Raw genomic sequence first — 26,826 nt, forward strand, 5'->3', positions numbered from 1 at the left:
TACTTCTTTCCATTGTCAGTAGGTTCTCCAACTGGAGTAGTAAAGTTACATTGATTCCAAAGTTTACAAAGATGGTGCCAACACAAAGTTTTCATTGAAAGAATGTGTTGCCACCATAGTATGATTAAAATATAATATATTTTGATCACTGGCACATTAACCTAGGATAAGCAGCATAAAACAAGACATTTATCATCACTCAGCTATCCTTGAGGGAGAAAATGTCCAATGATGCAATAAAGAATATCTTACCTCCAACGTGTTGACCGAGGGAGCCTGTCAGTCCATTTGCATGGAAGCAGAGATTCATTGGGGCCAGTGGGGCCCAATAGTGACCAGCAGTGAGACTAATCTGTACACATGTGGCCGGCACTTCAGAAGGCCAGATGTTAGAAGGGCGAATTGTTTGTATGGTGATGCCCTCGCAAACCCTTCCCGCACATGTGTTCAGAGAGACAGAAAACAGGGTAGATGATGAGAAAATGTGTGTATATCATTGTTCACATGAAGAATAGGTCAATGAATTGTGTAATTGGAATCTATGTTTACCTATACATCGCCATAGATTTGTTCCTATCTTGGGATGTTACCTGTTTTGGGGATTTGATACAGGCAAGTGAGAAAATGGTCCTTGTAGCCTACATTGTTTCCAACAGCAATAATATTGCAGATTTCCCCATCTTGTTTGCTTAAGTGGGCATTTCTGTGTATCATATTCCTATTGCATTTCAGAGGAATGTTACTTAATATTCATTGATTTCTTCAGTATCAAGTTAAGACGGGTCGGCCTCTGGGTGAAAAATATCAACGCTTTTCCGGAACTGTTGGTGTTGGACACGACATCAGAAATCAAGTCATTAACTATCCATCACCAGTCTGAATATTTAAACAATAATGGAAAGCCCATTATGAAAAAATAAACTGACATATTTATTGTTGTGCTAGAGGATTGTTAGGAAAAGAAAGTGGCTTTGTTTATGTGTCCTCGCTCCGAAAATGTCAGCTTGGCCATCACATTTTGAGGATTCTTCCTATACAGACGCTCATCTTCTGTAGACATACATGCTTTTTTTGTCGTTATTTCAAGTTTTTTTTGTTTTTTTTTTGGCAGGCATTCAAATGATTTGTTGGGTTTTGCACCCTGTTTAAATACTGGTAAAACTCTGAGGTTTCTAGTGAAACTCTCCCTAATCCTCACTCTCCACAGACCCTCGGGGTGAGCTTGTTTACAATAAGCAGGCTCAAAAAAAGAGAGAAGTTGAAAGAAACTCTTCCAAGACTGTGCAACTTCTTGTAAATACCATAATTGCCCTGAGTTGTATCATCACGCTGAGTGCCTCTGTGTGTGCCAAGTGAAGTTCCAGTTACATCCAGAGATGTGTGTGTTTTGGTTGGCAACAAAGCACTACCCTCTATACAAAGTCAGTCACACCAGGGCCAATTGGTAACAGTTGTGGTCAGACCCCCCTGCACTACAACAAGGGGTACAAGATGAGGACTGGGTGAAATAACTGTCTGTCTTTACTTCCCCCTTTCTCCGAGTCCTCAGGAGAAATCATGTCCTGAATAAGCACAACAGAATTAGCCCCACTGAGTCAGATTGTGTTTAAATCGGTGAGAGAAAACAAGCATTTTCTCTGTGCGCTATGCCTGCTCTGGGAATGAGTCCTACAATAACACACAGAGTTAATACAGCACATCCTGGAGGCATGCTGGGGTGTCACTGTTTATGGCAGTGCCTCCACCACATGCACACACACAGAAACCAAAACCGCCACTGCTATAGCCTCTATGAAGATGAGTCAGCAATTTTCAAGGCCTGGGGCAGATATAGATCTGGGGTGTGGGAATTTAATCATTAAAATAGAGACCGTCTCCCAAACTACTCACCATGCCCCCTGCGTGTGGGTGTTGTATTTGCTGTCTGACTTAAATTAGCCTTTATTATATCATGTGAACATTTACTTTAAAATGTATGTTTAGGCCTCATACACTGGAATCCAGTGAGTATCTGTAAAGGAATGGGTGAAGACTCTTAATTGTCATGATTGCACAATCACAAGCACTGCAGTGCGACCTGGCTACCTGTCAGGATCACGTCCTCAGGAGGAAATTCCACACAGGATGCTGAATTTCTAAACCCCTGTACCTTAACATGTGTAATAACTTTCTCTGTTTAGTGAACAATAATTAAAACCTACTGACCAACATACTTTCACAAGTGAAGGCTGGGCCTGTTTGTTGTCTGTTTTTTTGGCCTGACATTGTTTTCCGTTATCCTTGTCCTCCACTTGCTTTTGTCAGTCTGGATAATGTATCATAGCACTACACTTCTCCAGAGACCTTGGATCTGGCTTGTTTTGCTGTTCCAGAAGTTGATTCAAATAGTCCACTGATCGCTCAGTGAGGTATGCTATCACCATTATGAGTTCTGATGAAGGAACTGGGCTGACGGGAGAGGGCCCTCTCTTGCAACAGAGTTTAGATGAATGGCTTTTCCACTGGAAATTTTAGCCTCCCTGAGTCAAGCCGTACTGTGCTGGTTGGCTTTTCCCTTACCAGTTTTACTGCGCTGTGTTGAGCCTAGCCGCGCTGGAGATGGGCCTTCTCCGAAGTGGGACCAAAACGTGCCTGCTCCACCTCCAAGCGGGCTGCAGTAACATCTCCCAACTGCAGCCAACCCGTGACGACTCCTCTTCTGCCCGCAAACAAGCCTATGTTGTAGAGCTTCGTTAGCGGCTACTCTTTAATGATACTTACAGAAATTGCAGTGCATTGCAAGAGCTGAGCCAAGAGAAGACAGCAGCTGGAGGGACTATTGTGTCTGTGTGACACCTTTAGTCCAGCTATGAGGCGGATGGGTGGGAATTCTGTAAACACACCAGAAATTAAGAGGGGAAGCCACATCTGCCTGTGCACACCCTGGACTAGTATACCAAAACTGTGAGTGACTTAAGACATTCAGTGGCCCTTAAGTATTTCCTTCCAGTCCGTGCCTTGGCCACCTAACAATCATTGAGCCCAGACCAGCAGTAGCCAATCCTGTGGATAGTAGGTGTCTGTCTATGGTTCCAGATGACGCTGAAAGCATGGATGGAAACAGACCTGTTAACTTGTTGCCCCCATTGGGCAGGATGGCCATGGTGAGAAGCTGTTTATATAAAAGCTGCAAAGTTTTGGAACAGAAATGCTATGCCGTTGTAATTGCGCAGAGAGTCAGCAGAATGAGGAAGCAGGTGACGTCATATGAGAGCAGCATCTGTCTCCTATTGGTGGGTGTGTGCTCCAGGGCCCTCGTGCCTCTACACAGAAGGCCAGGTTTCACGTACATTGTTTTTGTGTTAATAAAAGGCACTGTTGGTAGCAAAGGAACAGAAAAGAGAGCTGGCATTCCTGCCTCTCTAACCTAAGTATTTAGACGTTACTATGGGCTAATATGCTCTGGGAGAATTTGCTACCTAGTATTACAGAAAAATTGATATACGATAATGACATGGGATTTGTATGCTTTTATGCAAATTGTTGCATATATTCGTCACTTAACGGGAGAACATATCTGCTGGAACCTATATGAAAAGAAATACCAGTACCATTCATGGACAGGAAGTAAAAATTCATGTCATTCAAGCAATATTTGATAGGCCCCATCTGTGTTTCAGCTGAACTTTGATTGGCCAAGTGCTGCAAAATTGTTGCCAGTCGTAGTATCGATGGCGCAGTCTCTTGGCTGCCAAAAAATTGTTCCCGTTTTCACAATGACTATTCACAAAACCACTCCGTACTTTTCGGTTGTTGTTTCTGTTTGTTGTGAAAAGAACACAACAGAGACTATGGTAACAAGTATCTTGGCCCGAAGATAGGTTGCTAATGTCCTTGTTTTGTACACGTAATAGATATAATTAGGAAATGGCATGGTCGAACTCTTCCATAGCGAAACAATTTGAAATGCTGATTATATTTTCAGTTGCTGTTCACAGTGCAGACAGACAGAGCTTTGAGGAGACTTTATTTGGAAGTTTCTCTCAAGATCGCAGAGCCATTTTTTTACTTTTTACAGTGGATTGAGTCCATCAGGCACGGGTATGTTGCTCTCGGGCTGATTGCAGCCATTCTAGACAATGCTTGTGATTCCACCAGACACACCACAGTGCAGTTCAGAAGATCCTTGAAGCAACTTTCCAATCGGCTCAGGTTAAATTATGCTCCTAGTCTAGTTCTGATAGACGCCACGTCAAGCTGTACATAACTAGTTGAGCTGGGTAGGAAGACAAACAGAGGAGAAGTTTTATTTTTTCAAAATTAAACCGTCTGTGCAAAAACCCTCTGACCTTGAAAACAGACCAAAAAAAAAAGTTGTATGATAGATCACAAAATCAAGGAAAATCATTAAAATCAGAGCAAGTCAGAAAATTGGTTAGACAAAAATGCTTCAGTTCTGAAACGCCCTTGTTGAGGTATGAAGCCATGCAGAGGATAGAATAAAACCATATTGCAGACACAATGTCATGAAGCCATCCCAAGTTTTGAAGATGGTGGGAGCTACAGAATTAATTGTTTGTGTTTGATCTTTGTTAATCCATCACTTCAGGGTGTATGTTAATAACATGAAATACTTAAGCATCTAGCCAATGGCGTAAAGCATTTTACTTGGATTTTTTTTTTACTGATGTGTATCAAATAAGAATGGAAGTCAAGTAGTCATGTCAGTGTGTTTTCTGTTTTTATACAGAATTTGCTTAATAAGATGCAGACTAAACATGGACTGAAGACTTTTAAGAGCCAACCATCATCAGAATGTATAGTCCCATTCATTTACATATAATCCAAGGTACTGTATGATTAGAGTGAAGGCGCACATTGTCCATTGTGTTCTCGAACTTAAATTAGCATAAATAAATGCATCTTAAAGCAGCTGGCAAGGAAAATTTGTTTGTGTGTATGTTTGCGCATGTGCCATGCTCTCCCACACTGTGGCTTAGGAAGTTTATCCAGTGTAAGAGCATTTTAAACAGTCCATGCCTGAAATAGGGCCTTCTTTGTGGTCTGGCAGATCCAAACCAGGGCCAACAGCTGTCATACATGGAAGCAAAAGTTACAAATGAAATTGAGAATTATGTTGTTAGAAACGCGACTTGATAACAGGGCGAATTGAAGGTCCATACATGTGAAATGCAAGTACCTTGTTGGGATACCATTTCAGCATTTCTCTGCAGCTGTAGTTAAAGGTTATGTCCCAGCATTGCTGCTCCTTGGCACGGTTGAGAGTTCATCAATGAATTGAGATGTTATTGCAGGGCCAGAACTGAATCAAAAAACTTGGCACCGGCAAACTGAAAACATCCTTTATGACTAGTTGAAGTGGCACGTGGCACAAATGGTTCAGTGTCTACACCCCCTCCCTGCCAGTAAAGGAAGAGTTTCTTCCTTCCAAATTGTTGCCTGATGCTTCGCTGATGATGTGGGGGTCTCCAGGGACACTGTACATACGGCGCTCTCACGTCTCCCATCTCCTCGTCCTTGCCCCTTCACATTCTGGCCCTTCAAGCTGACAGGCTTAACTTTCCTTCCTCGAATTATTCGTGCAACTTAATCACCTGATGTCAGCTGAAACACAGACTGTCTTGTCAAACAGTGATGGCTCCTTCTTGAAGAAACATGTTTTCTCACCAATCCAATTTAAAGGCAACCAGAGCTGAAGACAGTTGTGCTCACAAGTCACATGCTGCAGATGACCCTGAGCATTCACCTGTGGGAATTCGGTCACATAGCCCAGTTTTTTGACAACGAAAAAAAGCTTAGATCATACTGACTGAGTACTTTTTTTTCTAACCATATAGCAGCAATAAAAGGTTGTTCCCTCCCTGGATGGACAGTCTGTTTAACTTGGCACTGAGCCATAACTGTGGATGAGTCTAGCTTCCCACTCCTGTAAAACATCCATTTATCAGAGGCTGATGCGAGTCTGTGAAGAACTTCCCTTTTCTTTGACTTGGCCTTGGTTTCTGTTTTACTGGCCTCTTTATTATTCAGCCACTTATTTTTGTTTTTGTTTTGTCTTTTTCAATTTAGAAGGCTCCTGGAAAAGAATGATCATCACTGTTGGAGAATAAATAAAAAACAGGCCACAAAACAAGACGTTCACACACACATGCTTAAGATAAAATGGCCAATTTGAGTTCTGTATCGCGCTGAATATCCTGATTTATAACAAAAGTATGTTGTCTTGAATGCTATTGCTCACATATTTCTGAATGTATTTATTGTTAGCATTGCATATTTGTGGCAGCTGAAATGATGAGAGACTGATGGAGTTTAGTTAATATAAAGAGAAGTTTTGCTGTTAATTTTGTTGTTAAACCTACCTAGGGGTGGGTGATCTCACCAAAAAATATCACGGTCCACAATCTAAATTGCGATCTTCTTTACTCCGTTTTGAAATGTCCTGTAGTTGTGAAATAGCCAATGAATTTCTCCATTGCGTCATTAAAACACAATATTGTAAATATTTCAATGTTGTAAGATAGTTCTTCTTGGCAAAAACTCCTCATTTGCCATGTTGCCAGCTATAACTCATGTTATGTTTTCTGAGTCAGAGAGGCATGTGAAATAATTTGTCCCATCAGCATAACTAGTTGGCTTAATCACTCTAATGCTATGCGTACACTGCGCAGGTCTCCTAATTACTGAGGTCACCTTATGTTTGGGAACAGAAGTGACAGGACATTGAATTACAATCTCTACAATTTGCCTGAAAAGTAGACTGCCTAGTAAGTAGGCTTTAAGGATCAATCATGTTCTAAAATCATCAGATCACCCACCCCTACACTCACCTTAATTTCCCTGTGCAGATTTGATGAAGTAATAGTGAAATTACGTTATATTTGTGATTATAAGTTAGCCATGGGTTGCATTTGCAAATCTTGATTGGCCTTTGACTCAGAACCACATTGCCAAGTTAATATTCTCTCCAACCAATATCTCATTTCAATACATAACTAGAACAAATCAAGAATTTTGGAAATCGTTCAACAGTTATCTGTTTTTGTTGTTGGGCCAGACCTCTGGAGATGCCATGTCAACACAGTGGCTAGCTCTAACAAATCACACAGGCTTCCATCTGGACGACCTTCAAGTCAGGAACTCCTACTGAAGGACCCTAGCCACAGAGCCAAACACACACACACACGCACACAAAGGGGACACACACTCTCTTTCTTTGGAGGCCCAGGCATGGTTCCTGAAGCCTGGGCTTACGTCTTTAAAATTATTGAACAATAAGGGCCTGATTAAATCCAGAATGGATTCAGGAAGTAGTGAAACCATTTGAAAGTGCGGAGAGTGCTTTCACACACCACCACTCCTCGTGTCTGTGCGTTGGCAGCCGCTGTCTTTTGAAGTTGTTGACTGCTCTAGTGTTAAGTCCTGCAGAACCTGTCACTTTTTCACTTTGAGTCCTTTCTTTCATTACACAAAACATATTGTGAGGTCTTTTATGTAATAAAACGAAAAAAAAAACAACTCTATGATGTCTTAATAATGGCAAATAGCAGCATACTACAAAACAGAAATTAACTTTTTTTGAACTTCTGTCTTTTTTCTCTTTCTTTCTCTCAGAAATCATTGACGACCTTGCACATCTTGTGGACAATACAGACGGCCGGATTCGCAATGAGACACGAAGGGTGAAGCTGGTCGAGACAAAGTCAGCCTCCTGTGGTGAGCCTTCCCATTTTCTTTTTTAAGGAGCATTCTGGCCCAACGCAGGCTCGATATCTGATCTGATCTCTTCTTTATAACAAATCATAATGAATCTGTTTATTTATGTGAGAGATTACCAAGCATCAGGTTTCTCCTGTTTTTTTCTTTCTGTCAGCAGTTCACAGACGATGTGTCTTACAAACAATTACAGAGCTTTTGTAGAAGAGGCACCTGTAGCTGGTGTGAGACATAGAGTTGGATGAAAACAATTGCACCTCCTGTAGATATAGTATCCGTCATACAGGGCGTGTTATCTTGGGTACAAAGTTATCATCTTTATCATTCAGAAATTAAGCAATGTTGTTGCAATTGCTGCTTTGGCCTTTGTCTCCAGAAAGAGTGGTGCTTAATGGAGCAGAAAAAGTGATGTTGATGGGGACAAGCCCTCTTGGCACAGAAGATGTGGGTGGTGAATGGTGGGGTGGACTGGCTCTGTCTGACACGCCTGCTAACATCGTGTCCTGGACTTTAAAACGGGGTCTCCCTTTGAATGTGTACTGAGGGTTGCAAATCAGGCCTGTATGGTGGACAGAACAGTTACACTCCTCTTTTCATCAATCCAGCTGTACACAGGCCGCATAACTGCTCGTGTTTCAGCTGCAATGCATGCGCGTTGAAGGCATATGTTACATTTCATATATGCATTTAATTGTCTTGGAAACGATTAGCTGTATATTTTTGTGAGTTGTGTAATATTATTTCCAGTAATTTTCAAACCAACAGAAATCATTAATTTTACTCAAGGTGGAGAGAGTGAGGGGGAGGACGTGACTAAACATAACATGAAGAATACTTTTAGAAATCACCCAGTTCATGACACAGTCAGGTCAGACTTTCATTGACAATATTGGTTGTTTAACAGTGAAGACAGTTACTCCCATGATTCCAAACTACTTATGTTTTTTGTTTTGATTTATAGAAACTTATTTATTATTATTATTCAAGTTGGTTTTCCTCCATTTTACTCACGCAGCTACAATGATTGGGTGTTGGGCACTGAGCACTGCCAAGATGCAACCTACAACTCAACACTGAGCCTGAACGCATCCTGTGTAGACACTGATATTGCTGCTGATCCTCTGCTAACACGCTGCTCACACTACACCTCCAGTGTGGACACAGGGCAAGCTATCAGCCTCTGTTGTCTCCAGAGTTTAGTGAATTGAGATGCTCACTGAGGGGCTTTGTGATCCCATGGCCCTCCCTCGCCATTACCAGTGGTCTGCTTCAGTTTGTTTAACTTTTGTTTGCTCATTTTACAAAAAGACTTGTCTTTTCTTTTCTCTGTGGGTTATGACTTTCAGAGGAAAATGGCTGCCTCAGAGGTGTGTTAGCTGGCTGAAGCCAATCAATGAAACGTGGGAGCTTGAGCCAGGCTCAGTTTGCCCAGTGAAACGCCAGACAGCATTGCTATGGTAAAGGCTGCATTGTTGTGCTAGGAGACCTGGCTAACTGGCGGTCATGGACAGAAGCAGAGCAGGCAACAGGGAGGTCAGCCCTCAGGATGCTTCATTCTGTTGGTTGTGTCCCCATGGTGCCCGAGCGCGAGTTTGTTTGAAGATCCCAGAGCTCAAATTGTGATAGAATCAGGACTCTTTCTTTCCGTCTTTCTTTTTCTTTAACTCATTCTTTTGCCACCCAAACTCCCTCCTCCCTCTCCTCAGTTCCAGGCTGAAGGATATTCATGGAGCATGTGTATGCCTGTGTGCACCTGCATATCCATATGTGTCACATGTATGTATGTGCATATTTTGTCCACTGAAGCAGTATTTGTAAAGTATATATTCTTGCACATGCATCTACGTATTCGAGTGTGTGCGTATGTCTCTCAGAACTCTTTGGATGGAAAATTCCCCCGTGGCCTTCTTCACTCTCACCTCAATGCTCTCTTTCTTTTTTCCATTCCTCTCTGTCATCCCCCTGTTCGTCTCCTCAGTTGTTTGACACTCGTCTTTGTGTCAAGCAGAGAAAGAATTGAAAATACTACATGCCACAAATTGTTTGGAGGGCTTTCCCCCTTTCTCCATGGCAGCGTGTTTATAATTCCTTAGCTTTAAGGCTTTATTTATTTTTGAAACCACCTCTCATCCAGAGCCGCGCTTGGTGTTATGTCTCAGCCCGAGTCCTTGTAAAGCTAGAAACGTCTGGCTCTGACAGGCGAGAGAATACTTAACATAACTATTGGTAGCTGCCTCATTGTAAAAGAGGCATCTTAGTTTTTACAGTCTGAAGTTGTCCTAAAAGCTGGAAACATTTCCAGCTATTTGAAAAATGTAGGAATATCAATATTAATCATCAGACATTTGCACTCTTGAGTTCGAGGCAAACATTTTTGTGTGCGTGGATGCACCAGAGGTCTCCTAAAGAAGAGTAAACTGAGCTATGAGAAGGATCATCTCACCTGAAGGGAAGGACCCACATATTGCTCGACCGTGGTTCCTGTGGTGTACTGTGCATGACTGGTGCTCAAACATACTAGATTCCTTTACAAGGCAGGCTTGTGAAGACATTTAACTCATAAATGTACACAAGATTAAGACTTGATTTAAGTCAAATAACACAGTTCCCAATCATCTGTTATTCCCAAAATACCTTGTTATTAATTCAGTAGGTGCAAGTTTTCAATAGTTGTAACAGTCTTCGCAAAAAGAGGCCAATAGAAAAAAAGACAGAACGTAGACACACATGAATAAAAAAAATAAATAGATAAAAAAAAAAAGGCTTTTGAAAACTTAAAAAAGCTCTTCAAAAGCTGAGGATGCACAAGCAGCGTTGTCCATGTGTCCATAGCATCTAGTATTGAAGCGTTGCTCAGTCCTGTTGACTTATTTATCATCAAACATTTACTCATTTAAATGATAATTATTTTATATTCTAATTTGTATACATTTATAATCCTATATTGGCAGAAACACACATTTATTTTTACTTTTAAACTAGCTAAGCCTTAAACTAGCTAAGTCTTATTCACAGAGTCATTACCGCTTATTTTAGATGCTGTTGGTGGGAATAGAGGAGTGGGGGCTTTGAGTTTGGTTGGATTAGTGTGGCAGATTAGTCTACGGGACCAAAGGGTCTCTTGGAGAGTAGTGTGAGTTCCCCAGAGCTTAGGCATCACCATCAGGCAACATCAGTGCTTGAACGGCCCTTCTCAACAAAGCTAATCCTCAGTTTGTAGAGGGCCACTTCTGCAACCCCGTGAATCCCGCAGGTGGCTCGCATCTCAAGTGGGTTTTGTACTGTTTGGACTAGAGGCAATGTCTTAAGAGACTGTGGGTGAGGGGCAGCGTTTGACAGTGTTGGGAGAAAAGTGTGTAGGGCAAGTTACTTTACCACATCTTTAGCTGGGAGGAGTTGTCAATGAAACACGTATTTTGCTTAATGATGAAGTCTAACTTTTAAAAACTCTTTTTTTTTTTTTACTTTTAATCAGTCAGATCTTCTTCGCCAGCTCCTCTTATTGCCCTGATATGGTATAATGTTGGAAACCAGCAAATGCAATTGAATATGTGTCATATGGTTGATGAAAGCATTGCTTAAAGCAATACATCCTGCTAATGATGTTTCCACATCTGATATTCCTCTCAGTGAAGTTAAATTAAACTTGCCTTGAAAAATCTATAAATATTTGAAACCTTTTCACATCTCATTTTTGCCAAACTTACAGCGAGAACAATTTAGTTCTACTTATTGTGCTCACACACCACAAAATTACACCATCGCACATATGGTTTCATCTACCAGCTAAATATCTGACTTTTTAATCTCATTTATAATACCTCAACAAGGTAATTTATTGGCACACCAGTGAGGCAAACTGCACGGCTGTGAGAGAACCGTATGAAAAGACTAAAGAAGACTTTTAGGCATGCTAGCGGCTCTATAGATTGTAAGGTCGGCCGGTTGGTCTGTCCAACACTTTGGTCCGGACTTATTATCTCAACAACTATCAGATGGATCAGAATGAAACTTGACACCGACATTCATGATGCCCAGAAGATGAATCCTAAGGATCTTTGTGTTCTGCTGACTTTTGATCCTCCTTGCTCTTTCTGTATTGCTACTGTGAGGTTCAATTATGTTATAATTATTAACATTAACATATTAATTATGTATTATTATGTTCCATTGGATGCTATGACATTCATTTTTACAGAAAGTCTCATCGGAAGTTACAGCCAGAGATTATTATTACAATATACAGGATGTGTGACTTGAGACTTTGGCGTGCCCTTTGGTGTGCCTTGGGCACCAAAAAGTTTGAAAGCCATTGCTTTAGAATATTAGTCTTGTTGTGTTCGGACAAATGCTCATAGGATATCCCCATGATTAGATGTGTATCGAATAATTGAAGTCAAAAGCCCTTAAAGTTTTTGTCCTCTTCCATTGTGCTGCGAGAAAAATGATGAGCATCCCACTAACCTTGTTAACATAAAATTCGTCCCTTTTTCTTTCAAAGGTCATCCTCGCCTTTTGTGCTCCAAAAAGATCTTTGAACCATAAGCAAGGGGCACAGAGGGAGTAGCGAGGGAGGTTCAGGGGTTGTCTCGGTCTGTCCATGGCTCTCGCCAATTATTCGTTTTCTCCGTGATTTGTCTTACTGATGTGTCTGAAAATCGCTAAGATGGGATGAACCCAGACTCTGGCCTCCAAAACTCCTGGGTGGTCAGTCTGTCAGGAGATACCGACTATCTCCCTCAGCATCAGTGTCACACCAGAGCCCTAATCTATTTGGCAAGCAAACGACATTATTGTCATTAGTCTCCGGAGGCCTCCTGAGGGTCAGGAGTAGCTTGTTTAGTTACTGAGGCAGACGGGGCTGGTCCAGGGAGAACAGGAGGGTGAGGGTCACTGTGGGTGTCTAATGCAGCTTCGTGACTGACTATTATATGACATTAGAGGGTGTGAGAGCCTTTCTCCATACTAACATATGCGTGTGTTATACATCTCAGCCTTTATTGCTATTGTTGCTATGGCGTTGTCATGTAGAGGTGCTGACAGATGTTTGACCAGGCTGAATGAGATTCTGATGTCTGAATCTAATGTGGACTGTGTGTTGCTTTGGTATCGTTTACATCCAAACACAGATAATTGCTGGGAATTTGTGTGTGTGTATTTGCTTTAAGCATGAGGCTTTTAAAGAGCCATCACAAAAATTATTTATATTTCTACTTTCACATTTCTTTTATGCTCACATGTGTAAGTTATCAGTGGGAGAGGTTCTGTCTAGACCTGGATAACTTGTAACATACAGGATCCATATACGAACACCTTCCCCTCAACTAGATTAGAAACGCAGTGCTAAAAGAATTAACTACGTGCAGAGAAAGATACAATCAGCCGCAAATACCTAAAAGAAACAAAAGAGATAGAAAAACGTGGCACAAAAACATCTGGAGCCCTTACTGCCATACCCCATATCCTGGCAAAGAAACCAGCATCAGCCTCACATTTCATCAGACCACCACACCACCACTACCACCACAAGCAATTAGTTCAGCATGGCTTATATCTTGCCATGTCTCTCTCCCTGTGGGAAAGACGACCAATTAGGCCGCGGAGGGGAGCGCAGGCGGAGAGAGCCAAAGAATGAGAGAAATGTAAACCCAAAGTGAAAGGCTGGGGAAAATACCAGCCGCATGCTAAATAACAATGGACAACTTGAGTCAGTGAGGGGACTGTCGACAGCCCTCAGACCAGCCAGAGATGCAGTTGTTTGAAATCTTCACCCCTGTGCCATATTCGAAGGGGGGACCAGTGGGTGAACACGCCCTTGGAGAATTTTCCATATCTTACATGTGTGTGGCACTGTTGGTGGTGAAGGTTATTGAATAAATACACTATACTGAGGGATCGACCACTATATCCGAAAGGCATTTGAGTGTTTATGATGTGCATGATATAAAGCCACTCACCATCGCTTCTATCTCATACCCCTCAAAGAGTCTGTACTAGCTGAGCCGCATGAATATAAACTGTTTAGGGGTGGGCGATCTGGCCATAAAATATCACGGTCGGACTTGAAAAAAAATCAGTGATTTTCTCCATTTGTACCATTAAAACACAGTATTGCATTAAAGACGGTTCTCTTTTTGCTCGTCATGTCACAGATTTTCTAGGGTTGAGTTTCCATAGCCCCTTCAGTTATGGATTCACCAATATAAATACATTCTTTGCCTTGTTGATATTTGAGAGTTGAAAAAAAATCACTGATATTAATTTCCTTTCATTTAAATTTAGTGATTTTAACAAGATAAGGACTGAGCTGAACACTTCAGAGTAGGAAAATAAACTTGTCAGTGCTCTCTGGTGGAGACACACTAAGGTAACTCTACATTGTAACAACTTGGTAATTATTTGGTACTGATATATCTGCAATTACCTAGTAATGGTGAAAACATCAGCCTGGTTGGGCTTTAGATTCGTTTCCAAGTTGGTAACATTCAATACAGTTACAATGTTATTCGTCTCTCATCTCCTCTCTTTTTAATTTGCAAAGATTTTGTGCTGTCATAGTAGAAGAAAGCACACTAAGTCACTAAAAACCTCAACAATATCCCTTTACTATTCAAGTGTCCTTGAAAGTCGTGACAATGAAAGGCCTTTGAATGTTAATCATTTCAGGAAATACCCTGAGAATTATGTTATTGGTGTTTCTTTGTTAAAGGCTACACCTAACTAGTTTCAGTAACGTGTCCAAAATGATTCAGAGCCAATAAAATTGGATTGTAAAGTTCCCAAAAGACGTACGTCTTTTTTTTACGAAGGATGAAAATTCCACCTGTAGTGGATTTTTACAACGGAGAGGGGTTTTTTTGTCCCTGGGTGGTGGCTATAATAAAAACTGTAATATTTTCATGTCCTGGGGTAAAGCACTTTGATGAAGTGTGAGTGAGCTTTTGCACATTTTTCCCTGCCTCCATAGTATCAGTGAAAAACAATGATTATCCTCTCAAGGCCGAATCAGAAACATATGCCTATCACAGTGTGCAATCTGTGGCAATAAAGCTTTTGTGGCTGTTGAATGCATGTAAATTGCATTAAGTCATCAAGAGAAAAATGGTGATACGCTGTGAGGGCATATGCACTTGGGGCTTGGGTAAGATCAAGGACTTTGAAAATTAGTAGAGAGGTATGCAGGCTTCTTACCTCTTCCAAATGTATTCCCTTGTGTCTGCTGCATGCCACTCCTCTGTGAGTCTGTCTCAAATTAGGTTGGAGTTCCTCAGCTGCTTGACATTTGGGATTTTTAACAATAAAGTTAGGAACAATTAGGTGAACTGCAAAGGTTTTATCACAAAGGGGATAAAAAAAGTCTCCTTCCTTAGTTTTTCCCCTTTGTCCCTGCATTTATATTCCGCACACTGATCTCATTTTCATACTTACTTGTGACTAAATCAGTTTTTCAAACTTAGAAATTTAAAGGGTACTACATCCATACAAGTGTCACATAAAATGCTTAACCTACATACATCATTCTCTTAAAACAGGCAAGAGTGCTCAGATCAGAGAGAGTTTCTCGTTAGATGATTTCAAACTGGTTAGCTTACAATAGTTAGCATGATGTCGTGGTGTTATTCAGCAGGTTATCTAGCTAATGAAGTCCTGAGGATAGGTCAGGCATTTTTCTGTATCGATCTTAGTCGTAGCAAATCCAATGAAAAGACCAAAACCAACAATGCATTAGTCTATCAGTGAACGCTTCCCGACTTCTGTGTCCCTCAGACCCAAGTATGATCCCGCGAAAGAGATTTCAAAACAAGGTTACAAATTTGCAGGTTCATTATTTTTGCAAATTGCCATTTAAATTTCTTAAACAGCCGGGCACTGAAGTTTTTTGCAAATGTTGCTCAAACAGGACAAAGTTGTGCATTTGTTTGGGAACTGTTTTCAGTTGCGGACTAATATACAAATATATTACAGAGACATTGCTTTTGGGATCAAGTCAAAATAAACCGTGGCCATATTCATCCATTGATGAAGTGAAATTTATGTTTTTGACGGTCTTTGGCACAGAGGACTGAGCTGCAGCAGGCTTTGGATACACAGGATTTGGCAGCAGGGTCAATTCATTGTTGGTTTGAGTCTTTTCATGGAGTTCGTTTACATTAAAAAAAGGACTTTGCACAACTGATTTGACTTTTGCCATCTGATTTATTATTTTTTTCTCATTTTTTGTGTTTCAGGGATGCTGGTGGTGATCGTACTGCTTCTCATAGCCATCGTAGTGATCGCTGTGTGGCCTGTGTAGCAGTGATCAGGATCTGCGCTGAACTACAATGTTTTAAACCTTTGCATCCTCAGTGCACACATGTACAGACACTCATTTAAACACAGTCTCGCATCAAGATTTTATTTTTTTTATTTGCATCGATACAAAGGTCACTGGTGACTGCCTAACCAAGGCGATGTGAACTGAAGTTCTGTAGGTGCACAGTTAAATTGTCCAATACAATAAGTCCTCTGGTTTGATGAAAGACACTGGTAACCCTGCAGAAGATGTGTTTTTTTAAATATAGTACATAAATGTAAATTGTGCTCTTTAATAAGTGTCTGGCTCATTAAATGTATCAAATAGTTAAATTATTTTGGAGGTTTGTAAGCCTTTGAAAAATATTTTTAGCCTGGACTATGGCTAATGTTGACCCAACAGTAGGACCTCCCGCAGGCAGCAGGGGTTTCCCTTTCATACGTCTGTCTGTGGTCTGGCTTGAGGCTCTGACTGGGTATGGTAATTCCGCAAGCTTTGCAATATTCACACTCACTTATATTTACCCATGCATTACTGCAGCGGTTGTAATGTTATCATTTGTCTTGGGATTTTATAACGTTTACAGAATAGCTCTCAGCCAAAACAAACAGCTCGGCCGTGTTACTAACATGCCTGTTTTCCTTCCTTGTAAATCAATTCAGCTTGTAATTTCTAATAAATGACATTTCCAGTTAATAGTCCCTGGACTCCAGTCTGTCTGTGTTAATGCTGAGGGCTTACGCTGCACGATTGCAGTGTTTTGTAACATGATATTTAGCTGAGGTGGACCTTTGACAAAGCTCAAACACACTAGTACCACTTCCATATATATATGCATAATATTGTAGATTATAAAGCTGACTATTTACTAGAGCTGAAACGATTAGTTGATTAATTGATTAGTCAATCAAAAGAAAATTAATTGCCAACTATTTTGATAATCTATTAAAATGTTATGTTTCAGTCACTTTTCGAGCAAATATGTCAAACATTTGCAGGTTCCAGCTTCCTAAATGTTCGGATCTTCTCTGATTGTCTTTGGGTTCTTGACTGTTGGTTGGTTTAAAAGAAATGTCACTTTTCACACTCTAATGACATTTTAAAGACTAAACGATTAATCATTGTGGAAATAGCCAACAGATTACCAATTACTTTGGGGTAGAACAAGTAAATGATATCTTTATAAAGTGTGAATGTGATTGAATTAAAACAAAGATTTGACATTTTATTTTGTAGCAACTTAAGAGCCCATATTCATTTTTATTTATTTCTATTAGTGCTACCAAGAACCACTCAGCATTTATGAATATTGTCAGCCGTATTTTATAACAATCAATGTGGCTGGCCTTTTGTCCTTTCATGTGTCAGTTGTTAAACTGTTGTAAGGATTTACAACTTTTCTCATGATAGTAAATGAAGAGTCTTTGTGTTTTGGACTGGTAGCTGGACAAATGAGAGACAAGAAATGTTTTATAGACAAGAAAATTAATCGATAATACAAATAATCATAAGTCGCAGCCCTACTATACAACTTAATATTATCTCAATAACTAGAAAAATAAACAGAGAAAATTCACATTAACAGAGGCGAATGGTTTTTCAATGTAACAAGAGTTTATTTCAACTGAAAATCTGAATTAAGTTCTACCAGGTTGGTGTGTTCAGTAGTTATTATTTCCTTCTTTAATGGCAACAATCTAAACAACCACAAACAAGTAAAAAAAAAAAGTTGAAAAAGACAATAAAATCCACAATGTCTTGTGTCATTAAATATATTCATATATAATAACCATAATATATTAGTACGCATTGTAAAACAACATTGCAAAAAGTCTTGGCAATGATGACAACTAAACAACATTTACAATTCATAGTATGAACACAAAGCAATGCTTTGACAGGTGTGTGTGTGTGTGTGTGTGTAGCGTTTCATCAGGAAGCTTGTCAAACCATTGCTCAGGAGACAGATGTAGAATTAACAGGATGAGGCTACAGGGACTAAGAGAGGTGTGATTACTGATTACATTGTGCCAAACAGAAAACATGTACTGTTATACAATAAAGATGTGAATATTCTTTACGTAAGTCTGCTGGAGAATCCACCAGCGTGTAGCATCATGATGAACTGATTGATCGATTGTACAGAAAAGAAAGAACAAACTCTGTCAAACCCTAAATGTAAATATTGAGAAGTACCTCAGCAACAAGGTCATCTGTTCTCTTTATCGTACAACTGAACCCAGGTGATTTTGATTTTTCGCGGTTTAATAAGCCCTTCAAATTTGTCATCATCTCGGAGGCATTTCAGTCCATTCAGACAATTCCCGGACAAATGAGTAGATTTATGAGATAATGGAACCAGAAATTATTCCCATTTAAAACAAAGGAAGTAAAGTCCGTTTGATTAAGACCATGTGTCTTGAAAAGATCTTAAAACCCTTCGTACAGTTACTCATGCTGTTGGACGGTTTAAAAGGTGTTACAGATACAAGTACCGTCAACATCAGACGTGTTGCTCAAAGTGTTTTGGGTCGGACTGAAAGGAACCCCAGTTTATGATACATCAGATGCACTGTGGGCTTTTACAAACCTGAGCTTTTACCACGCATTCCTTGGAGGAATCCAAACTGAACTGCATACAAATAAATGAGCAATGTGGTTTGAATCGAGCAGCGTCAAGTGAATGCAATTCACTCCCTGTGCAAGTGTTGAAGTGAAGAGAATTAACGTGACAGGTCAATGGGAGACTGCAGCTCCTGACTGGTCGCACAGTGTCCTTTTTTAGTGAATGTACAATCATGCATTGTGTTGGCAAAAGAGTGTGTGGACTGTAACGGTATTTATCTGCAATCTCAAAGTACTGTAGGAATTATTCTAGATGAATACAAGCCAGTGTGAGGTGGATTTCAGAAATACATTTAAGTAATTGTTGAGCGCTTTTTCAAGGCGCAGCTCGCGGCAAAGTTTTTATTTTTATGCACTCGGATTAATTTCTGCACCACTCGAGGTAAGGACATTTTTTCCTTTTCATTATGATCATTCTCATCGCTTCCTCCTACTGAGTTCGATAAAACGTCTCGTTCCACATAAGCACATACAGTACAGCCTTTTTTTATTTTGATTTAGTTAAGTATCTTAGTGAGATGAGTGAGATGAGTTTCTTCCTTTGTCTCACTCGTTCAAATTCTTTCAGATGTGTTTTGTCATATTTTACAAAGTTGTTTTCATGAGCTGGTGTGAAGAAATACATTTCTAAAGAGATAAAACATAACATAAATCTGCATAGTTGCACTTGTGACATACTATATGCACTTCTTTGTCAGTATCCTCTGAGAACATGCAGTACTTACAACTGCACAGCAATAACGCTGCATCCACTCTGCACGATGACCTACCTCGGGTAACAGCTCTAATCATTTTGTTGTAGAACAAGTAAATAACATCTCTAAAGTGTGAATGTGAATGAATTAAAACAAACATTTGACATTTTATTTTGTAGCAACTTTAACCCATATTCGTTATTATTTATTTCTATTAGTGCTACCTAACAACCACTCATGGCTTTGTGAAAATTTCCGTAGTGTTTTATCACAATCGATGGGGCGGGCCCTCTTGTACTTTTGTATGTCAGTTGTGAAATTTTTTTTTTTTTTTTAAATCACAGTTACTCAAAGTACTAAAAGTGAAATCAGTGATTTGAAATGCAGTTCTTCCTCCCACAGAGCATACGCTTAACATTAGTACCATGAGCAGCACCAGTTAGTGAACTGATCAATAAATTGTACAAATACTGAAACCACCAAAATTTAACCATTAAAGTCTGAAGGGGCAAATATGGAGTGAAAGTATGCTCAAGATTAACGAGGTCAAAAACGCTGAAGTCAATACTGATTTTTATCCTTTAGCTTCTCTTCTGTCACTCGCTTATTCTAAATGTCCTGACAGCTAAAAATGTGGGACAACAGAAATCTTGCTTCTGGAGTTGTACAACAGGGGGAATGGATGGAGTCTCGGTGACAGCTAAATGTATTATGCATTTCTGTGGCTTACAAACAATAGTTTTTATGGCACAATTCTCAACAGAGGAAATATTACTGCCTCAATCAGATCAGTGAAGACAAGCTCGCTTCTTAGCTAAGAATACAACAAGAAAACCATGCAGAGGCAAAATTGCAGTGGTAATTAAGTGGCTTTTTCTGTGTCTTTTTTTTTTGCACCAGCAGAAACTGTCCATAAAATTAAAACATAAAATATAATGATTTCATACTGAGATAAAGAAAAACGAACACAAATAACTTTATATGCTGGTAATAGGTGCAAATTCGGCAAATCCACAAGAGAGACAAAATCTCGAAGTAAAATAAACCATAAAACCAAATCTGCAAGGTGAGCTCCTTCAACAAAAGTTCACTAGAAAAACAAATCATCCTAAATAATTCTCTTCATGCTTCTACACAAAAAAGCAGCGACATAAACAGTCTCTTGTCTGTCCGTGGTCCTCCGTCTGCCTCTCGTTCACTTTTCTTTTTTATTCATTTATTTTTTTCAAAATGACCCGCTCAGCTTTCCTCTTGAATCCCTCTCCCATCTCCGGCATCCTCTCCATCTTTTCCCGCCTATGGCTTCTTGCACTTGCCTTTCTTCTCGCGCTGCTGGAACTTCCTGAGCCTGCGTGCCCACGTGTCCCTCCACTGGATAACCAGGCTGCCTTTGTCTGCCACCACTCCGCTCTGCCCGGGGGAGTCCTCGTCGTTCCCCAGCAGCAGGTACTTCTTCCCGGGCTTGATCTTGGGACACTTGCAGGCCACGTCTTTGGCACGGACCCACAGGAACTGGTCCCCGCGGCGGATGCGGCTCTCGCCCTGCTTGTAGACGGAGATGATGTTGACGGTGAACTTCCACCACTCGCTGGCCTTGTCTGCCTTCAGGATGTGCACCTGGACAGCTGCAGAGTGAAGTCGGGGAGCAAAGGAGATGGCACATGAATGAATATCAGCATTAAAGGTTACTTTCTCAACAAGACTAAGAGTCTGCAGCCGTTTAGTTTTTAGAGACTTTGCTTCCTGCATGAGGATGAAAATAAAACAAAATAACAACTACACTGCAGCAGCATTTTTATGTTAAATACCTTTAATTTTACTTTGAATCTTTCAAAAAGTACAGCAGAATAATTTGCCCCTCTTGTGCGAATTTATGTAAATCTCTGAAACAAACTTATATTCATCAGTTTTCATGCATTTCATTAATATTGTGTAAAAAATTGTCAGAAATTAGGAGAAATGCAGGAGAACAATGAGCCTTGGAGGAAACGGGGAGAGGGCAATGAAAGACGTGAGTCTCCCAGGAATATCCAAAGTATGGTCATCTGTGCTCGTTGGCGGCTCAGTCCATGTGATGTATCTTCCACTGCGCAGAGGATTGTGGGTCAGAATAGCCAGAAAAGCATTATGGCTTGCATTCTGCATAATGCAGCTGGATGTAGTAGGACATCCAGGTATTTTTGGCATAATGCATTTTGACATATTATGTATTGAGACGTACTAAAGTATGGTAGTATTGGTTTTGGATGGCTGTGTCAGTTTGTCCACAGCTTCCTGCTTCATGCTGTGCTTCTACCTTTTCATTGCAATGTTTTTTCCATGCTTTAACATGGTAATTGAAGGAAAAGACTTTTCCCATTTTAACAATTCCTATTCCACTTAATTTTCTCTGTCATTGGATATTTATCCTTGTAGCTCAACTGACCACCATTCTCATGCATGAAGATAAGCAGCTGTTTTTATTACTGTTACGAGCACTCGCTCATTGCTTCTATTTGCTGCATCATTGGAGAAACACCAGATTGAAGTATCTGTCACAATAGAAGGAAAGGGTTTTTTTTTTCTTCCAAGCACGCTGACTCTTTCTCCAAACGTGGCCGTTATTCAAACATCAGCACACTCCGTCCTCGCGGCTCGTAACCACAAGCGTAGAGTTGGCAGCTAAAATCACATCAGTGAGTGCTGACCCATGCTGAAGCACAGAGGGATCATGTCACAGTACGCAGAGCTCTGACACCTTCTGGGAGGACTCGCTGTTTCGGCCTCAGTGTCCTCCAAAAGCCTCTTATGCTTAGGATTTCTTCAGTTGCACTGCATTAAAGCAAACAAAGAGTCTTACAGGGTCAGTTTGCTTCGTACTAAATGCTTGTTAGAGGATCCAAGAGAATCTGAAATGCGCAGGTTGCATCCGACACTCTTCCGAAACCAACAAACCAACAGGCTCGCTTACTTCACACATGGTTTGGCCACTGTTTTATCCTCAGTGGAAAAGGCTGGTCTACGGTCTAGCTATGATATATACAGCTCCACGTGCATTATGTCCATTACGACTGACAGAGCGGTGTGATTTGTAATGTGATTAAGCTATTTGAGACGTTAGCTGGAAAGACACTCAGTGATATCACATGATGGTCCTCAGAGAGCGAGCGGGAGGAAGGAGAGGGTTGCCTCTCGTGGATCCTAACCCGACATGTATCAATATGTATTATATTGACCAGATCTCTATTAACTTCCATTATACTTCCACTGTACTTAGGGGACAGCTTTTGAAATGAACCACTGTGTTACAGGGTCACTGGTTTCACCTTCAGCATGGAGCTAATGGAGCTCTACATCATGACGGTATTAGGAGTGTATCCTGTATTCAGGGCAGGTTTCTTATCCATATCCGTGTTGGATCACCACCTTGGGAGTTGCACTCTGTGGATGGTGAAGCTCTAAAACTGACAGGGGAAACAGAAAACTGTTTCTAGGTTATACTTTTTAGTTTCCAGTACTGTTTAGATATTGTTGCTGCATTGAGAGTCAATCCAACATTTGGTGAAGCTTCTTGAGCACTTGAGATGTTGTGACAGCAGTTGTGAATGGCTTTTTCCTGTCTCTCCTTTTTAATATTTCGTAAAGCATACTGGGTTTTTCCTAATGTGGAACTGCATCAACAACGAGGAACTGCTGCTTCCAAAACAATATTTTACCCACTCTGAATTATTGTTCTTCAGTGGAGTAAATTGGGGGTCTCCTGGATGATAAAACAACAACAAGTTATGGCCACTAGTTCTTATGGTGCACAGCTCAAAATACTACTGCTACAAAATACTGTATTATCTACCTCAGTTGTTGATCTTCTGTGCTGATGATTTAAATACCATCCAAGCTGTAAAATCGATCTACCTGATCACCTTTGTCAGTGTATAAAATGAATGGGACTTCTCGAACCAGTGGCACCCAAAATACCTCGTCCCATTTACGCTTCTATCGGGCTATTATTTTGATGTGTACTTCTGCTGGTGTTTGTACTGTAGCTGATTTTCACTCTGGTTGTACAGCACGTCCACTAAGGCCCCATCTGTGACCCGATGGTGACCTCGGCACCACCTTGCCCCGACCAGCTGCCACCGAGTGCTGTCCTCTCTGTTTGAGTTTAGTCAACAATCACTGTACACTGAAATGCCTTGAGCAGTGTACCAGGGATTTTTCTCAGTTCAGACATTTCTATCCCCTCTCTACACCACACTCCCTCCTGTGACTCTTTATGTGCGTCTGTATGTCAACCACAGAAGCTTGTAGCATCGCTTCCATACGCAGCATGGAGCCCAGCTCCCCTGCTGATCTTTTCAAAACAGACCAAAGCTGTGGCTCTCCAAACTTATCCTGTATATTTACATTGTGTTTGACTTTTCAATCAGCTTCGCTGAGCTCATGTGCAGTGAATACTGTACATGGAACTTGTTCTGGTCTGTTATGAATCTTGAACATGCTGCTGCAAACTAAGGACTGATATGACAAGAAGCTTAATGCTCTTGTGCACATCGGCAGCACAAAGCCCCCCTGGTGCAGGCAAGGCGAGGAGAAAGTGGATTACACAGAGGATGATGCAGCATGTAAAAGTAGCGGTGGAAGGATGGACCAGATGAGGTGTTTCAACAAAAGCCTGACTATAAAAAAAATCTTAAAAAACCTACAGGCAGCCTTTGATAGTAACGGATTACATATAATTGGGATTACATATTCGGACTGCAAAAAATAAGTAACCAATCAGTCTAATTAATTTGAAAAAAGTGTAATTACATTGCAGTTACGTTGTCAGGGTTACTAGAGGACATTTTTGATCTTGGCATCTTTGAAATATGGCAAACTATTTTTCATTATAAATGACGCTCTAACTCGTGAAAAGCACATCTGTCGTACAGTGTTTCAAGTGCGTCGCATTACAAAAGCAAAGCACTTCATGAGGCGCTGGATTAAGAAACAGCAGCAACAAAAGAAATTACACAAAAAACAGCATCCCACATGTTGACGAATGCACACAGCGCACTCTTCTGAATATGCCAAATGAATTATATTTCCTTTGAAAATATTTGAAGTATATTTTTTTTTAAAAAAGGAGATTTATTTTGTAGCAATATTTCAATTCTCGACTTTGAAGCAATCCAAATGTATTCAGATGAAATAGCATTTTTTGTAGTCCAAAACGGCATTGTAATTTGTATTCTGTGACTGATTATATTTCATATTAATCTGACCCAACCCTGCCTACATTGTTCTTCAGACAGCACATGTTTTAAAATCGGTTTACTCTGAGAGGGGGAGTAATTATTTGCTCTTCTTTGAAATACAAAGAAATCAAATCTGTGTCTGTATATAATTACTGTCCATGTGTTGACCCGATGAGTAACAACAGCCCCTTTTGTCTTGTAATTGAATTCAACTGAACCACAGAGCTTTCCCTAATACTCTGCCACGATCTGTCTCCCCCCATATAAAAATATCCTGCATCTACACAAACATTGGCGCGAAAAGAGGAACTTCCATTTGTCTTTTGCTCGGTGTTATCTCGACCATCAGTACCAGCAGATCCCCTACACTTCACACACACTCACAACACATGCCAAATCAGTTGGGAGGCTCTCCTCGTTTCACTCTTGAGCTGTACATGCATGAGGGTACTCAGCAACATGATGAATGACGCTTTCTCCAGCAGGACATCTTGTGTCTCTTCTTACTTCTCCACTAACTGTAGTTTTAAACGAAAAAGTGGAACCTGCGACACTGTCCGCTATTTGGCCAAACCAAAAAAAATGAACGCAGCCATTCATGCACGAACTGATACATATTTCAGAGGCAAGGCTCTTCTCACGACATCAGCAGCAAGGTAAAGGCACTGGTGGAAGAGGAGGTGTCTATAAGCTTGACCCCCTTACTCCCCCAAATCCCTGCAGAACAAAGCTCAGGCCTGTCCGTCAAGCTGCTGAGGTATGCTGCAGGATGCTGCTGCTTGGTTGACCGGTTCAGCAGCCTGACTTCAATCAGGGGAGGGGACAGAGGGAGGGGAAGAGGGGAGAGGTCATACGTCTTATCCACACCTTGAATGGCGTGGCGGACGGACGGTCACAGGAATGCAGTGAGAAGCGCTTCAATTGTGGGGGGAAGTGGGCTGCCTTAATGAGGATCTCTTAGAGAGCACCCACTGTCCGTCACACTGTCTTTGCTTTATCCGCCGGGTCTTAAATGCCTTCTCGGAGACAACCCTCCCCACACACACACCTCTGCCTAATTCTTTATCCTTCCCTTTCTCTCCTTCTGTTTGTCTGCTTCTCTCTTCCGCCTTGAAGATCTGCTGTCTTCTGTTTGATCCTTTGTCTCTGTCCTCAGAAAGCTGGAGTAAGCCATCAGTATATGCCTCCCCCTGTAAACCATAGCAGCTCCGCAACGTGCTGCACTGGGATGAGATGGGATGCATTCTGGGTCTAGAAATTGGCGCACAGCAAAACAAATGCATATCCCAAACACACTATTTGTTCCTGCAGAATAAGAAACTTGTTTTTCATCCAGAGCCAAGTCAGTGAAAAAGGACACTGTGTGTTTCTTCCATCAGACCACATGTTTTTAAGCTTTCCTGTTGAAATGAACGTTAATCCATGTCATTAAATGGACTGCGTGTTGTCCGTTGACTCACCGTAATCTTTCTTGCAGTACTTCTTCATGTTGATCTTCAGTTTGCCTTTGGACGCCTTGCAATAAGAGTCGCAGTCTGCAAGAATAAGAAAGAAGAGAATACAGTTAGGAGGCTGACGAGAGAAAAGAAATGAATCGTTAGTAATGGGGGGAGAGGGTTTTGTGAATTTAAGAATTCATTGTTGAGCGGCTAAGCACATTCTCACTTTAACAAATTTTCAGACCGTAAAGAAAGGATACAAAACGTGTTAGCGTGCACATCTTTTAAAGGCTGCAAATCCACAGCGTGCATAGCTTCTTAAAAAAAAACAACTTAACAATGTGTGAAATTATTCCCAGAAATTTGTGAAATTAAAAAGCAAGGAGAATGAATCATTTATTACGAACTTAAAACATTTATAAAAAATAAGAAACACATCAAGGCTTTATATTTGGAAAAAGAAATAAAATAAAGTCGCATAATAAAGTGATCTACCATATGTCCTCTTTCAAAAGACAAAACAAAAAACAAATCAGGAAAATATTTGCAATATAAAACATATATATATATATATGTTTATTCATGTTATTTATTTATTTTTTTTAAAGCAATTTTAAAGATGGCGGTAAAATTTAAACACACATAGATGAGCTTTGTTCAAAACCAAAGCCACAATAAACTTCATAATTTATACAATATTGAAGTGTATGAAATATTTTCCTCTACTTGGCCTACGTTTGAAATGAATGGCAGAGTTTTGACAAAATATCAAAGTTTAACACTTTAACACAGCTGCTTTAGCACCACCTTTAGAAGAATCAAGCTCATGTTTGATTCTTTTC

General features: G+C 40.5%; 2 protein-coding genes across 2 annotated transcripts in view; one reads left to right on the plus strand and one right to left on the minus strand.

The window, feature by feature from the left end:
- stx8 (syntaxin 8) overlaps positions 1-16,710 on the plus strand; it is a 43,323-nt gene extending 26,613 nt beyond the window's left edge. The window contains exons 7-8 of the mRNA XM_084369552.1: positions 7,615-7,716; positions 15,945-16,710. Coding sequence (XP_084225678.1) covers positions 7,615-7,716; positions 15,945-16,009 — 167 coding nt within the window. The 3' untranslated portion in view covers positions 16,010-16,710. The remainder of the gene's footprint in view (positions 1-7,614; positions 7,717-15,944) is intronic.
- Positions 16,711-17,603: 893 nt separating this feature from the next.
- Positions 17,604-26,826, minus strand: part of ntn1a (netrin 1a) — a 70,765-nt gene continuing 61,542 nt past the window's right edge. Inside the window, exons 6-7 of the mRNA XM_084369532.1 lie at positions 26,006-26,080; positions 17,604-20,954 (exon numbers count right to left, since the gene is read on the minus strand). Of these exons, the coding sequence (XP_084225658.1) occupies positions 20,626-20,954; positions 26,006-26,080 (404 nt within the window). The 3' untranslated portion in view covers positions 17,604-20,625. The remainder of the gene's footprint in view (positions 20,955-26,005; positions 26,081-26,826) is intronic.

The sequence above is a fragment of the Pagrus pagrus genome, assembly GCF_965226575.1.
Source record: "Pagrus pagrus genome assembly, chromosome: 2".
Classification (NCBI taxonomy): Eukaryota; Metazoa; Chordata; class Actinopteri; order Spariformes; family Sparidae; genus Pagrus; species Pagrus pagrus.